This window comes from Corylus avellana, chromosome 4 (assembly GCF_965113065.1).
Source record: "Corylus avellana chromosome 4, dhCorAvel1.hap1.2, whole genome shotgun sequence".
Classification (NCBI taxonomy): Eukaryota; Viridiplantae; Streptophyta; class Magnoliopsida; order Fagales; family Betulaceae; genus Corylus; species Corylus avellana.
The window spans coordinates 24,825,919-24,841,652 of NC_142493.1; the positions used below are offsets into that span (position 1 = coordinate 24,825,919).

The following is a 15,734-nucleotide window of genomic DNA, read 5'->3' on the forward strand; positions in this document are numbered from 1 at the left end:
CCCACCCCCCAAACCCCCCAAACTATAACTTTTAGTTCTGCCCCTACCCACCCGTCAAAACCGTCACATTCTCGATTATATCATTAAAACAAAAAAAAAAAAAGGTTGTGCCCCTTTGTGCTTTTTATGCATAAAAGTACTTATCTACAAAAACATTAAAAAAATAAAATAAAATAAAAAGACAACAAAAGTGGATACTGGAAAATAATATTCCTCATTGAACCAGCAACTATCGCTCAAACTACAGGAATAACATGCCCTATATACAAGACACCATCAAACAATTGCTTTAATGTTGGTAGCACAACTTCAAGTCAATTTCCCTAGTACAATACAGAAATTCGCCAATATTGACAAGTCATTTTTGTTAAAGTATTGATTAAATGATTAAATTTATCATTTCCTATCAACTTAAGCTTTTGAGAAAAGTGGTGATTTAACATAGATCAAAGTTAAGCAAATGCTTCTCTCTATCCAATTTAAACCAAGTCCTGAAAAATTCCTTCGAGTTACCACAGAGCCAAGCACGCACGCCACAATCATATGGATATGGTTCAAATTACTAGGCAACCAGGAGGCAGCGACATCGACAATGTGGCTCAAACTATTACGGTTCAACCGGTAACCAGGACCCCGAGAGATATAGAAAGCCTCATTTTTTTAACTACTTCAGAGCTGTAAGCAAAGGTGGACAATAATATTTACAAAATGTTTTCTTGTCAAAGGATAATAACCTCACTCCAAATCTAAGACCCAACAATTTCCTCAAATACATTATTACAACGAACAGGAACCCACTACTTTGCAGGCAGACTCCGTCAACGGGTCATCTTGGGTTGTGTTTTCGGGCTTGTGTTGGGCTACCAATGTATACTTTCTTTTGTACTTAGAGGCACTTTGCACTTTTTTTTTTTTTTTTTTTTTGATATATACAACATTATTTATCAAAAAAAACATAGATCAAAGCTAAAGGTCCTGAGTTCGAACTTTGTCTCCGTCAATTTATCTTCTATTTCAATTAAATATTCAACAAGTTGGATTTCACCTATTAAAGAGAAGTTTAAGCCCAAGAGTGAGGGAGTGCTAAAGTATTTTCATTAAATGATTAAATTTACCATTTCCTATCAACTTAAACTTTTGGGATAAGTGGTGATTTAACAATTCTTTCATTGCTAATTTCAGACTTCCAATACCAGTTTGTTACAACAACAACAAAAAATTGTGATATATGCTTTAATTTATTCAGTGGTTTGTCCTCGGCGATTTGGTTCTGGTCAATTTTTATTTTCTATGCTGATTAATTATTAAGTGTGATTTAGATAATTGATACCAAAAAAAAAAAAAAAGTAATTGGCTAAAAAAAGTAATTGGCAATTTTTTTCAAAAAAAAAAAAACTCACATTATTTGTTATCAACGACTACTGTGTATTGTCATTGCTAATGATGTTATCATCTTCGTCGTACATGTTTATATAATAAACAACAACATGTTGTTGCTGCTAAAAGGATTAATATCAATACTACAAGAATTTAGGTCTTTAGGGGCGACTTCAAGTCGACCCTAAAAGTCCAAAAGTGGATGCTGCAGTGACAACATAAAAATATTGTCGCTGTTAGAATTGATATAAGCGATGACAAGTTGCCTCATGTAAGGCATTTTTAGCAACTTGAATGTGGTTATAAAAAAAATTAAATTTTTAATGACATGAGAATATGGATTTTGTAATTTTTAATGTGGTTATAAAAAAAAATTCATTCACCCAAAAAAACTCATATAACATGGTATGTGCTCCCAATTCCCTTCACACTCTGATGCCATTTTAATTTTTCGATTTTCCTTTATTATCTTTTATTAATAACGCTTCTATATATATATATATATATATATATGATGCATTGGTTGGATGAAAGATGGCGTTTTTATATATAGAGTATGATTACATTAGCTTGTGCCTTGTGGTTAGTCATTATTGACTATTTAGGTATGAATCTAAGGGTTTGAATTTTTCCTTCTTTGTGAGATAGTTCAAAGAAAAAACAGAAAGTTCCTTATTTAGCAACCTAATAAGCTTCTCATACATTTCTGGTCCACCTAGCTGAGAATTCTAGTCATTTAATTTACTACACCTCTTGATCACCTGGCTTTCCTCCATATTTTTGCTTTGTGCAAGTTCGATCAGCAAGCCAAGGGGAGCTTTTTCATTTTTGGATCATCATTTTTAATGGTAATATGGATAGGATATGAGAGATCAAGTATATATAACTAACATGACCTTTTGAATATCCGGGTTAATTTGGAAGTTAAAAAGTATTAATGAAAGCTCTCGTTCAGCTAATTAAATAAATAAATAGATAGATAAAAACTTGTAACGTCTGATCATATATTTAAAAATAGCAACTGAATCATCAACAATATGGACTTTATAAGCCCAAGATTATTCATAATAAAATAACATTGCAATAAGATAATAATAAGAGTAGCTAGGCCGTCATGTCCAAACTAATTAGCCCTATCCAATAGTGGGGACCCTTGAAACAATGCCGTTTTCATCGACCCAAACCCAAACCCTGTCGCAGCGAAAGTCCTGTATGACAACTGATCCTTCTTCCACGATGATGGCATCGACAAGAGGATTCTCCCTCTCAATTGTGGCCTCCGCAACTGTCCCTTGCACTCCCTCGAGCTCTGGCCATGAATTCTTCCCTACACAGCCTCAAAAAGACTTGTGTTAGATCAAGGAAAACATACTATAGTACAATGTTGCTGGCATATGTATATATACTTACAGACATGCACTCTTAATATAGAGATATTCATTACCTTGACACTGATCTGATGCCATTGTTTCCTTTTCCTTCACTGTCTTATGTATATTGATGACACCAACTTGTATTTGTGATATGTTGTTGGGGTGAAAGACATTGGGGGTATTTATAGAGATTCACTACATTAGCTTGCGGTATGTCATTATTGACTTGGGAGATATATATCATGCTTAGCGTGTGAATAAAAAATAAATAAAAAATAAAAAATAAAAAGAAGCTAAGGGTTTGAATTTTTCTTCTCTTTGCATTGAGATAGCTTCAAAGAAAAACTTAAGCCCTACGTCTTTGACATAACTACCACCGTGAGGTGCCTGAGGACGTATTAGCTGGAGTTTCATTAGAATATTCTTTTTTAGAGATTACAATGAAGTTAATTATTCCTCAGCATATCTTAAATAATCTGAATGGAGGGGGAAAAAGATTACCATTTAAAATCAGTAACAAATCAAATATATAGACAATTTCAGAGCAAGTAGGCGTGATCAAAATCAACTTAGGCTTTTATATATGTATGTGAAAATTGGGGTATATTTCATTTTTTGATCAAGGAGAAGGCCTTTCAATGCTATATATATATATACGAGTTACATTGACTCAAATTAAGTGGGTTTAAATGGGTCTTTTAATTGAATGGATGTCAATGAAATGATATTTTTAATGGAGTCGTGTGATAATAGATCAGTTCGACTGAAGCATAATCTTACCCAATTAGTTGTATGAGAACATCAATGGAACTCAACACAACTAATACTAATAGAAGGGTAATGATATACTGCACGGCCGGCATGCATCACTTACCCAATTAGTTGTATGAGGACATCAATGGAACTCAACACAACTAATACTAATAGAAGGGTAATGATATACTGCACGGCCGGCGTGCATCAATAGTGATGCACGCCGGGCATAATTAAAAAAAAAAAAAAAAATTAAAAAAAATAATAATAAAAAAAAATTAAAATAAAAAAATTAAAAAAATTTATGCCCGGCGTGCATCACTGTAGTGATGCACGCCGATCTGCAGTATATCACTACCCCTAATAGAATTAAGAATTCTTATTTCGATAGTTAAACTCTCATCCTAGTAAATGCCAAACTACTTTGAAAATTTTCTTCTGACCATGTACTAAATCATAACCACTAATGGTGATAAGATATTATTTTGTAGTACTATAAACAATTAAACCTAATTAATTTATTGGCTTTTTCCATGTCTTATGATTGACGACGAATAGTCATAAGCTTTAAAGTTCTAGTCAATTTATATAAACTCTATTTCACACCAAAAATAATAAAATATTGATGACATTTCATCAATTTTCTCTTGTTTACGGCCTGCTTGTCCACGAAAAAAAGAAAAACAGATGAATTTCTGCTTTTGTTTATAGGATACAATAGAGAAACTATTTCCAATATGATTTTATGCTTAAAAAATGACCTTGAAAATCTAATTAAATAATGTAAACCAAAAGACATCACCATCATATATAACACGTACAATTGGCACTTTTATAAAATATTGTATACGGAAATGTACGTGTACTCACGTACGGCATGATTTTATTAACTAGAAAATAGAGATTTTCAACGTGAAAACAATAGTAATTGTCAAATTGAGAGCCATCTAAATAAAATATTTCTCGGTCGGCAGGCCTTAAAAGTCAGCACAAGATATATATGCTACACGCAACAGCTAGTTATCAAACAGCAGGAAGCTGGCGTGTGGAACGGAAATTGCTTAACTAGTTTGTAAGTAATAAAAATTGTGTGAATATATTTGTACGTTTTACTTTCCTTTTATTTAGTAATACCCAAATCCCAAATTATAAAAAGAACTAATTAACCACTACCTCGTACCCCATCATGTAATGTTTTTCTTTAATTCTTACCAGGATTTTCTCAATTTATTTTCTAGTCCTGTCAAAAGATATGGACACGCATGCATATGATGTTTTATTTGTCAAATAATTCTAGCATCATTAAAACTTAGCATGTAGGGTTGATGAAGAGGATTATGTTCTTAGCATATTCTCACAAAATTTGTTTAGGATGAGATTACGCTAAGTAAATCCAAATAGTTGGCATTAAATACTAATCTAAGGATTATGATCACCTCTACTAAAAATTTATTACGAATGTCCAAATTTAGAAGTCAAATCCACGTACACGTATGAACACAAGAAACTACTAATTAATCTGTGATTCTGTGAGTTTAATTATATGGTTGGACAATCATACTTTCAATCAAAATTTTGAAACAGTAATTTATCCTTTATAGGTTAAAAAAAATAAAAAATAAATAAAAAGAATTTGTTAAAATGGACAACTCCCTCTCTTGCTATAAAACCATCTCGATTTGGTCAATAATAAGATAAGCAATTATTATGTTCAAAAGCCATATTAATGTGCCAAGTACGCCATCGAGGTGCCCTGTAAATCGTATTAGAGTAATATACACAAGTCATATTCAGAGAGCTAATAGATTATTCTAGTGCGATCATGCTAGGCTTCTTGAATCTTTATTTAAGAGGGAAATGTGCATATAAGAGATAATTCGATCAACAATAACACAGAATGAAAATTACTCCAAACATTACAAGCCTGCAGTCTTATTAATTATTAAGTATCAAATACAATGGAAATCCTTAATTAATTATTTCATTTTATTTGGAATTGAAATTACAAGCTAGCCATGCAGTCTTATTCACATGCAAGCGTGCATGCCTTGAGGCCTAGCCAATAACGGGGACCCTATAAACGACGCCATTTTTATCAACCCAAACCCAAACCCTGTCGCAGCGGAAGTCCTGTATGACAACCGATCCTTCCGGCACAATCTTAGCATCCACAAGCGGATTCTCCCTCTCAATTCTCGCCTCAGCAACCGTCCCTTGCACTCCAACCAGTTCAGGCCATGATTTCTTACCTACAAAAAAGACGAGCAATTAAATATATATAACATGTAACTCATATATATATACTTGGAATATTTCTTAATTATTCATTACCGTCACACTCTGAAGCCATCCTTTTCCTTGATCACCCTCTTATATATATTGATAACGTGTTTATTTATGATGTAGTATTGGTTGGGTGAAGAGATTGGGGGAGGGGGTGTTTATATTTATAGAGTATCATTACATAACTTGTGGTTCGTCATTATTGACTATTTAGATTTGAAAGCTAAGGGTTTGAATTCTTTTTTTTTTTTATCTTTTTTTTTTCTCAAAAAAACAAATTAGCGGTCCTTGACATAACTGTCATGGTGAGGTGCCTGATAAGGATTAGCTGCAGTTTTCATTGAATATTCTTTTTTCCCCGGCTGCCCTTTTATATATATATATATATATATATATATATATATAGTTCACAAATCTAATGATTGATATATTAAATTTATAAGATGAGATATAAAAAAAATAAAATATAAAATATTAACGCGAATCATTCATCTTTATAAACTAATATTCATATTCATTTGCAATAAAGTCTTAAAATCAAGTTATTCATTTTATTAGTGATTTTGTATTATGATCCATTCTCTCTATCATATTACCATCTCAAAATGGGCTTCTACTTACTCTAAGCCCATCTATTTGGGCTGGGTCTACCGTTTATTATAGATTCATAGCATAAAATTAAGGTTACCATTTACCTTGTCATAAAATTAGGATTGTTACAAAATAATGCCCTAACTTGTCGACAATGAATATAATCAAGGGTGTGTTATTGAATAATCTTCAGTACTTCGCCCTCATGTCATTTAACATCAAGCCATGACATAGATATCCATCTAGTATTACGATTTAAGATCGATCATCAAGTCAAAGGAAATATTGCAAACCCAAACCTAAAACCATAGTTTGGAACCATCAAAGCAAATACAAATCAATTAAATCCATAACATGCAAGTCCCGAAGTCTAGTCAATAGAAGGTACAATCCCAAGTGTACACAAACCCGAGGAAAGTAAACATTTCCTCTTGCTCGTAGGTCCTCGTGTATTTTACCATCTCAGGGTTATCCACGAAAAATGTTCTAGCTAAGTCATCAATAGAGAGTCTCCTGCTTTGATTCCCATATCAAACCATCATCGAAACTGCTGTTAACTATAAAACAACACATTTTACAGGTGAAAAGATACAATTATATATAAGTTTACGATTTAGTGAGTACAATACACATGGTTTACATGTTATCATATAGTGAACTCAGTTATTTAGTAAAATGTGCGCTAATCATCTACAGTAGTGTGATCTTCAAAACAAGCATTATTATTATGGGATTGTTGCCACTAGATGACTACAATCCAGCCAAATCACATCAAGCGATTGATGTTCAATAGTTCTCTTTTACTATGTTAGTTAATGTGATATATGCTTAACGACCTTTTAATTTAAAAATGCCTCAAAGACGAAAAACCTCTATTCTCTCTCTTGTCTTTAGCCAAGACGAAAAAGCTTGAGGAGGAGGCCAAACCTTCTGTTTCCATCCTCCTCCCACCCCCCTTTTCATTTTTTTGGTCACTTTCCTTTTTCATGAGAGAACTCATTTTTTTCTAGAGTTTTCTTGAGATCTATTCATCGTCTATGACAATTTATCCCCTGACCCTCACGAAAAACAGTAGCCTCAATATACATTTCTCTCCGCCCGCTTCACCCCTGCCAAGGATCGTCTCCTCTAACGCTTCGCTGGTCGGATTTGTGTAGTCTTGAAGATCAACTTTTTCAAAGCCCAATCGATCTCCTTCTCTCCATTAGCCCCAGCCAGAAACGCACCCCTCCTCCATCATCATCGGTGTTCCAGCTTTCCGGCGAAGCTTTCTGTGGCCCCTACCAACCCCCACACGCCGGCGCGTGGGTCCCCCAAAGCCTTCCTCCATCGCAGTCGCTGTTTTTTGAGTTTTTCCTATTATTTTGTGTAACTTTCTGTAATTTCCTGTTGGTGCGTTGCTTAGTGTTTAACCCGATCCGGTTGGGCTTCAAATTCTTTGTCTGTGAAGTGGATCTTTTTTTTTAATTTTTGGTTCCTTTCCAGTTTTTTGAGGTGCTAATGGTCTATCTGGATGGGTTTCTGTTAACCCTAACCGGTTGGGCTTCAGACTCATTGTCTGTGAAGGAAACATTTTTTCTATTGTTCATTTTCATCTAAATCTCCATTGCTTCTTAGGAAGCCTGTTTAGATGTTTGATAGGGTATTCGTACTCCCGATGGTAGTATCCATCATATTGCGCCGCGGCTTTCATCGGCTGCATTCTCAGGTGATCACCTCCACTTTCACCTTCATTGAGGTGCTAGTGGTCTATATAAGCTTGTTTTTAGCTTTTTATCTAAGCTTATTTTAGCTTTATGCATGTTCTGTAATTTTTTTTATTTTATGAATGTCAATTTGTTACAACAACAACAAAAATTGTGATATATGCTTTAATTTATTCAGCGGTTTGTCCTTGGCGATTTGGTTCTAGTCCGATTTTATTTTATTTTTTTTATTTTCTATGCTGATTAATTATTAAGTGTGATTTAGATAATTGATACCAAAAAAGAATTAATTGGCTAAAAAAAGTAATTGGCAATTTAAAAAAAAAAAAAAAAAAAAAAAAAAAAAAAAAAACACATTATTTATTATCAACGACTACTTTGTATTGTCCTTGCTAATGATGTTATCATCTTCCTCGTACATGTTTATATAATGAACAACAACATGTTGTCGCTGCTAAAAAGATTAATATCAGCGACAACATAACAATATTGTCGCTGTTAGAATTGATATGAGCGATGCCAAGTTGCCTCATGTAAGGCATTTTTAGCAACTTTAATGTGGTTATAAAAAAATTTCATTCACCCAAAAAAACTCAACATAACATGGTATGTTCTCCCAATTCCCTTCACACTCTGATGCCATTTTAATTTTTCGATTTTCCTTTATTATCTTATAATAATAACGCTTTTATATATATATGTGTGTGATGCATTGGTTGGATGAAAGATGGCGTTTTTATATATAGAGTATGATTACATTAGCTTGTGCCTTGTGTTTAGTCATTATTGACTATTTATAAGGTATATATGAATCTAAGGGTTTGAATTTTTCCTTCTTTGTGAGATAGTTCAAAGAAAAAATAGAAAGTTCCTTATTTAGCAACCTAATAAGCTTCCCATACTTTTCTGGTCCAGCTGAGAATTCTAGTCATTTAATTTACTACTATACACCTCTTGATCACTTGGCTTTCCTCCATATTTTTGCTTTGTGCAAGTTCGATCAGCAAGCCAAGAGGAGCTTTTTCATTTTTGGATCATCATTTTTAATGGTAATATGGATTGGATATGAGAGATCAAGTATATATAACTAACATGACCTTTTGAATATCCGGGTTAATTTGGAAGTTAAAAAGTATTAATGAAAGCTCTCGTTCAGCTAATTAAATAAATAAATAGATAGATAAAAACTTGTAACGTTTGATCATATATTTAAAAATAGCAACTGAATCATCAACAATATGAACTTTATAAGCCCAAGATTATTCATAATAAAATAGCATTGCAATAAGATAATAATAAGAGTAGGTAGGCCCTCAAGTCCAAACTAATTAGCCCTATCCAATAGTGGGGACCCTTGAAACAATGCCGTTTTCATAGACCCAAACCCGAACCCTGTCGCAGCGAAAGTCCTTTGTGACAACTGATCCTTCTTCCACGATGATGGCATCGACAAGAGGATTCTCCCTCTCAATTGTGGCCTCCGCAACTGTCCCTTGCACTCCCTTGAGCTCTGGCCATGAATTCTTCCCTACACAGCCTCAAAAAGACTTGTGTTAGATCAAGGAAAACATACTATATTACAATGTTGCTGGCATATATATATATATGTAATTACAGACAAGCACTCTTAATATAGAGATATTCATTACCTTGACACTGATCTGATGCCATTGTTTCCTTTTCCTTCACTGTCTTATGTATATTGATGACACCAACTTGTATTTGTGATATGTTGTTGGGGTGAAAGACATTGGGGGTATTTATACAGTTTCATTACATTAGCTTGTGGTTTGTCATTATTGACTTTGGAGATATAGATCAAGCTTAGCGTGTGAATAGTAAAAGAAAAAAAGAAAAAAAAAAAAAAAAAAAAAGGAAAAAGCTAAGGGTTTGAATTTTTCTTCTCTTTGAATTGAGATAGCTTCAAAGAAAAACTTAAGCTCTACGTCTTTGACATAACCACCACGGCCGTGAGGTGCCTGAGGACGTATTAGCTGGAGTTTCATTCGAATATTCCTTTTTAGAGATTACAATGAAGTTAATTATGCCTCAGCATATATATCTTAAATAATCTGAATGGAGGGGGAAAAAGATTACCAATTAAAATCAGTAACAAATTAAATATATAGGGGAAAATTACAGTTTACCTCCAAAAGTTGACAGCGTTTTTCAATTCGAACACCAAAGTTTCAATTTTTGCAATCCACCCCCCCCAAAGTTCCAAATTTTTGCAATTTGACCAATTGTATCCAAAACTTTTCATATTGCCCCTAATTTTTATTTTTTATTTTTATAAAAAAAAATAAAAATAAAAAATTCCCATCTGGCCATTTTCGCACCCCCAAATTTCCTTTTTTTTCATAAAAAATATATAAATAAAAAAAAAATCAAGGGCAATATGAAAATTTTGGGATAATATTGGTCGAATCGAAAAAAAAAAAAAAAAAATTAGAACTTTGTGACAGTGGATTGCAAAAATTGAAACTTTGATGTTCAAATTAAAAAACGCTGTCAACTTTGGGGGGTAAACTGTAATTTTCCCAATATATAGACAATTTCAGAGCAAGTAGGCATGATCAAAATCAACTTAGGCTTTTGTATATGTATGTAAAAATTGGGGTATATTTCATTTTTTGATCAAGGGGAAGGCCTTTCAATGCTATATATATACGAGTTACATTGACTCAAATTAAGTGGGTTTAAATGGGTCTTTTAATTGAAAGGATGTCAATGAAATGATATTTTTAATGGAGACGTGTGATAATAGATCAGTTTGACTGAAGTATAGTTTTATCCAATTAGCTTCATGAGGGCATCAATGCAACTCAATACAACTAATACTAATAGAATTAAAAATTCTTATTTCGAGAGTTGAACTCTTATCCTAATATATGCCAAACTACTTTGAAAATTTCCTTCTGACCATGTACTAAACCACAACCACCAATGGTGATAAGATATTATTTTGTGGTCCTATAAACAATTAAACCTAATTAATTTATAGGCTTTTTCCACGTCTTAATTATGATTGACGACGAATAGTCATAAGCTTTAAAGTTCTAGGTACTTTATATAAACTCTATTTCACACCAAAAATAATAAAATATTGATGACATTTCATCAATTTTCTCTTGTTCACCTGCTTGTCCACGAAAACAAAAAAAAAACAGTTGAATTTCTGCTTTTGTTTATAGGATACAATACAGAAACTATTTCCAATATGATTTTATGCTTAAAAAATGACCTTGAAAATCTAATTAAATAATGTAGACCAAACGACATCACCATCATATATAACACGTACGATTGGCACTTTTATAAAATATTGTATACGGAAATGTGTACTCACGTACGGCATGATTTTATTAACTAGAAAACAGAGATTTTCAACGTGAAACAATAGGGATCAGGATCCCTGCAATAGTAATCGTCAAATTGAGAGCCATCTAGATCAAATATTTCTCGGTCGGCAGGCCTTAAAAGTCAGCACAAGATATGCTACACGCAACAGCTAGTTGTCAAACAGCAGGAAGCTGGCGTATGGAACGGAAATTGCTCAACTAATTTGTAAGAGCATTCCTACCCTTTTTTTTTTTTTTTTTTTTGTCATTTTTTTTTACATTTAAGGATTTAAATTACTTTTTGATTCTCTAGGTCAAAATACACTCTAATAGGTTCTCATAATCATTCTCTATATCATTAAAATATTTGTTTTTTTTAATTATATTATATATATGAGATGAGAAATGAGAGAGAATTGTGAGACGTGAGAGGAGAGGAGAGAGAGGAGATAATCATTTTTTTTATTTTAATAATCATAAAGATTACAATAGTGGAACCCAAAATATTAAGTTTTACTATAGCAATCATAATATTTATGGTTCATTTAAGGCGTCTGTGAGACGTTTTTTGTGATTTTTTAGACATATACCCTAAACTTAGGGAACAGACTCCCTATAAGGGAGTCCGTTGGGAATGCTCTTAGTAATAAAAATTGGGTGTATATATTTGTTTTACTTTCCTTTTATTTAGTGATACCCAAATCCCAAATTATAAAAAGAACTAATTAAGCACTACCACGTACCCCATCATGTAATGTTTTTCTTTAATTCTTACTATGATTTTCTCAATTTATTTTCAAGTCCTGTCAAAAGATATGGACACGCATATATATGATGTTTTATTTGTCAAATAATTCTAGCATCATTAAAACCTAGCATGCAGGGTTGATGAAGAGGATTATGTTCTTAATTAGCATATTCTCACAAAATTTGTTTAGGATGAGATTACGCCAAGTTTGAAATGATGAGTTTTAATTAACTATCTAAATTAAAATTCATTTTCGAAATCCAAATAGTTGGAATTAAATACTAATCAAAGGATTATGGCCTCAACTAAAATTTATTACGAATGTCCAAATTTAGAAGTCAAATCCTATGAACACAAGAAACTACTAATTAATCTGTGATTCTGCGAGTTTAATTATACCAGAGAATGGTTTGATAATCATACGTTCAATCAAAATTTAGAAACAGTAATTTCTCCTTTATAGGTTAAAAAAAAAAAAAAAAAAAATCCTTTAACAAAAAGAATTTGTTAAAATGGACAACTCCCTCTCTTGCTATAAAACCATCTCGATTAATTTGGTCAATAATAAGATAAGTAAGAGAGCGACTTTGGTGCACCTATTGCACAAAAGTCACATTTTGTGCTACCAATAAGAAGCTGACACATCAGTTAATTTCATTAGACTTATACTTAAAATAAAAATTCAACCACACTAAATTATACTCTGGATAAAATAAAATTTTAGATTTTTTCAAAAAAAAAAAAAAAACAGAATTGAAGGGCTGGCTGGCTGGCCACCCCTCCCCCACTTTGGGTGGCTGGCCGCCACCCCTAGGCCTAGTAGTGGTCGCGCGGCCACTCCCATGGCCTGGGGGTGGCTCGCCGGCCACCCCATAGGCCATGGGTGTGGCCAGCGAGCCACCCCCATGGACTGGGAGTGGTCGCGCGGCCACCCACAGGCCATGGGAGTGGCCACGCCACCACCCCCATGCTAGGACTAGGGGTGGCTGCCGACCACTCCAAGTGGGAGAGGGGCGGCCAGCCAACCACCCCTTCACTTATTTTTTATTTTATTATTATTATTATTTATAAACAATTAATTTTTTATTTCATATGTGATATAATGGTTTAGTTAAGCTTTTTTTTTTTAATACTTAAGTTTGGTAAGTTTGGTTTTGGTGTCAACTTCTGATTGGTTGCACAATACTCACCTTTTGTGCAAGCTCCCTATGTAAGTTATTCTCGATAAGTAATTATTACGTTCAAAAGCCATATTAATGTGCTAAATACGCCATCGAGGCACCCTGTAAACCATATTAGAGTAATATACACAAGCCATATTAAGAGAGCTAACAGATTCTTCTAGTGCTCGGCTGCTTCTTGAATCTTTATTTAAGAGGGAAATGTGCATAAGAGATAATTCGATCAACAATAACGTACACAAAATGAAAATTACTCCAAACATTACAAGCCTGCAGTCTTATTAATTATTAAGTATCAAATACAATGGAAATCCTTAATTAATTATTTCATTTTATTTGGAATTGAAATTACAAGCCATGCAGTCTTATTCACATGCGAGCGTGCATGCCTTGAGGCCTAGCCAATAACGGGGACCCTATAAACGACGCTATTTTTATCAACCCAAACCCAAACCCTGTCGCAACGGAAGTCCTGTATGACAACCGATCCTTCCGGCACGATCTTAGCATCCACAAGCGGATTCTCCCTCTCAATTCTCGCCTCAGCAACCGTCCCTTGCACTCCAACCAGCTCAGGCCATGATTTCTTACCTACAAAAAAGACGAGCAATTCAATATATATAACATGTAACTCATATATATATATATATATATATATATATATATATATACTTGGAATATTTCTTAATTATTCATTACCGTCACACTCTGAAGCCATCCTTTTCCTTGATCAACCTCTTATATATATTGATGACGTGTTTATTTATGATGTAGTATCGGTTGGGTGAAGAGATTGGGGGGGGGGGGGGTGTTATTTATAGAGTATCATTACGTAACTTGTGGTTCGTCATTATTGACTATTTAGATTTGAAAGCTAAGGGTTTGAATTTTTTATTTTTTTTCAAAGGAAAAAATTAGCAGTCCTTGACATAACTATCATGGTGAGGTGCCAGATAAGGATTAGCTGCAGTTTTCATTGAATATTCTTTTTCCCCGGCTGCTCTTATCTTTATATATATATATACTTTGAATTTCATTAATAGAAGTTAAGAAATTACGACCATTTGCGTAAGTACAACTTCTTGAATACAGGGAGGAATCTGCCCCATCCAAACTGCTTTCTTGGTTAATTTACACCTGCCACCCTTCATACGTACTGTTTAGACCGTACGTTCAGTATGATCCTTGTACAAGGTTGCCCCATTGTCGTTTTTATTGTATGAAAAGCAATTTTTTAATAGAATTTATAAATGAGAAACATAGAATTCATTTTATTTTTAATAACTTTCATAATGAATAAGTGAATCTATCATTGAATTTGTATGTGATTCACATGAGTCTACAAATCTAATGATTGATATATTAAATTTATAAGATGAGAGATAAAAAAAATAAAATATAAAATATTAACGCAAATCTTTCATCTTTATAAACTAATATTCATATTCATTCGCAATAAAGTCTTAAAATCAAGTTATTCATTTTATTAGTGATTTTGTATTATGATCCATTCTCTCTATCATATTACCATCTCAAAATGGGCTTCTACTTACTCTAAGCCCATCTATTTGGGCTGGGTCTACCGTTCATTAAAGATTCATAGCATAAAATTAGGGTTACCATTTACCTTGTCGTAAAATTAGGATTGTTACAAAATAAGTCCTGTTACTGTTTCAAACATATATAGGCGCGATTCATCTATCCCTCGTAGCTGTTGGGGCTCAACTAGGTACATCCGCTTTTTCAAAGAATGGTATATAAATATAAAGGTTTGATACGGACACAATACAAACTCAACTTATGGCCAACTTCTCTCCTACGTGTAAAAAAAATTTGAATTTTAAACAAAATAAATTATTTTTTTTCCAAATTTTCAGAATCTCAAAATTCTCTATATCAATTTTTTTTATTTAAATGACACGTAGAAGAGAAATTGGCCATAAGTTGAATTTATGTTGTGACGTTAACATTTTTCATAAATATATAGCTAAATTCATATATTTAGATCAAAGTTATTTCCTATTTTATACGTTGAATGGGAGCCACACGGCCCACACCACTATGTGTTGTAGGCTAAAGCAACATCATGAGATTCATGACAGAATCATACCACTCTATTTTACCTCATTTGCATTTCAATATATATAAAAGATTCTTGTAATTTATGTACAGTTCATAAGTTTTGGAGTTCATTCAAAATGTGTATGACATGATCTATCAAAAACAATAAATACATTCACTTAGAAAAATATTAAATGTGTTTCACTTGATCACAACAAAATGATTGCAATATAAATCCTTACAAATAATATTTGCAAGTATATATATAAATATCTTGTAGTTTTATAGATATGTATGGTGAAATTTTTACAATGCAAAAT

At 33.0% G+C, this 15,734-nt stretch overlaps 4 protein-coding genes across 4 annotated transcripts; all 4 read right to left on the minus strand.

Moving 5' to 3' along the window:
- Positions 1-2,353: 2,353 nt before the first annotated feature.
- LOC148586499 (glu S.griseus protease inhibitor-like) lies at positions 2,354-2,922 on the minus strand. Its single transcript, XM_088516032.1, has 2 exons — positions 2,822-2,922; positions 2,354-2,704 (listed from the first exon to the last, which is right to left on the minus strand). The coding sequence occupies exons 1-2, from the start codon at positions 2,841-2,843 to the stop codon at positions 2,511-2,513; spliced, it is 216 nt and encodes a 71-aa protein (XP_088372158.1). The 5' UTR covers positions 2,844-2,922; the 3' UTR covers positions 2,354-2,510.
- Positions 2,923-5,434: 2,512 nt separating this feature from the next.
- On the minus strand, positions 5,435-5,903 carry LOC148586500 (glu S.griseus protease inhibitor-like). Its single transcript, XM_088516037.1, has 2 exons — positions 5,835-5,903; positions 5,435-5,752 (listed from the first exon to the last, which is right to left on the minus strand). The coding sequence occupies exons 1-2, from the start codon at positions 5,851-5,853 to the stop codon at positions 5,559-5,561; spliced, it is 213 nt and encodes a 70-aa protein (XP_088372163.1). The 5' UTR covers positions 5,854-5,903; the 3' UTR covers positions 5,435-5,558.
- A 3,355-nt stretch (positions 5,904-9,258) lies between these two features.
- LOC148586501 (glu S.griseus protease inhibitor-like) lies at positions 9,259-9,842 on the minus strand. The gene is made up of 2 exons (XM_088516008.1): positions 9,733-9,842; positions 9,259-9,611 (listed from the first exon to the last, which is right to left on the minus strand). The coding sequence occupies exons 1-2, from the start codon at positions 9,752-9,754 to the stop codon at positions 9,418-9,420; spliced, it is 216 nt and encodes a 71-aa protein (XP_088372134.1). The 5' UTR covers positions 9,755-9,842; the 3' UTR covers positions 9,259-9,417.
- Positions 9,843-13,615: 3,773 nt separating this feature from the next.
- LOC148586502 (glu S.griseus protease inhibitor-like) lies at positions 13,616-14,121 on the minus strand. The gene is made up of 2 exons (XM_088516046.1): positions 14,053-14,121; positions 13,616-13,944 (listed from the first exon to the last, which is right to left on the minus strand). Exons 1-2 carry the CDS (start codon positions 14,069-14,071, stop codon positions 13,751-13,753), a joined length of 213 nt encoding a protein of 70 aa, XP_088372172.1. The 5' UTR covers positions 14,072-14,121; the 3' UTR covers positions 13,616-13,750.
- Positions 14,122-15,734: the final 1,613 nt, after the last annotated feature.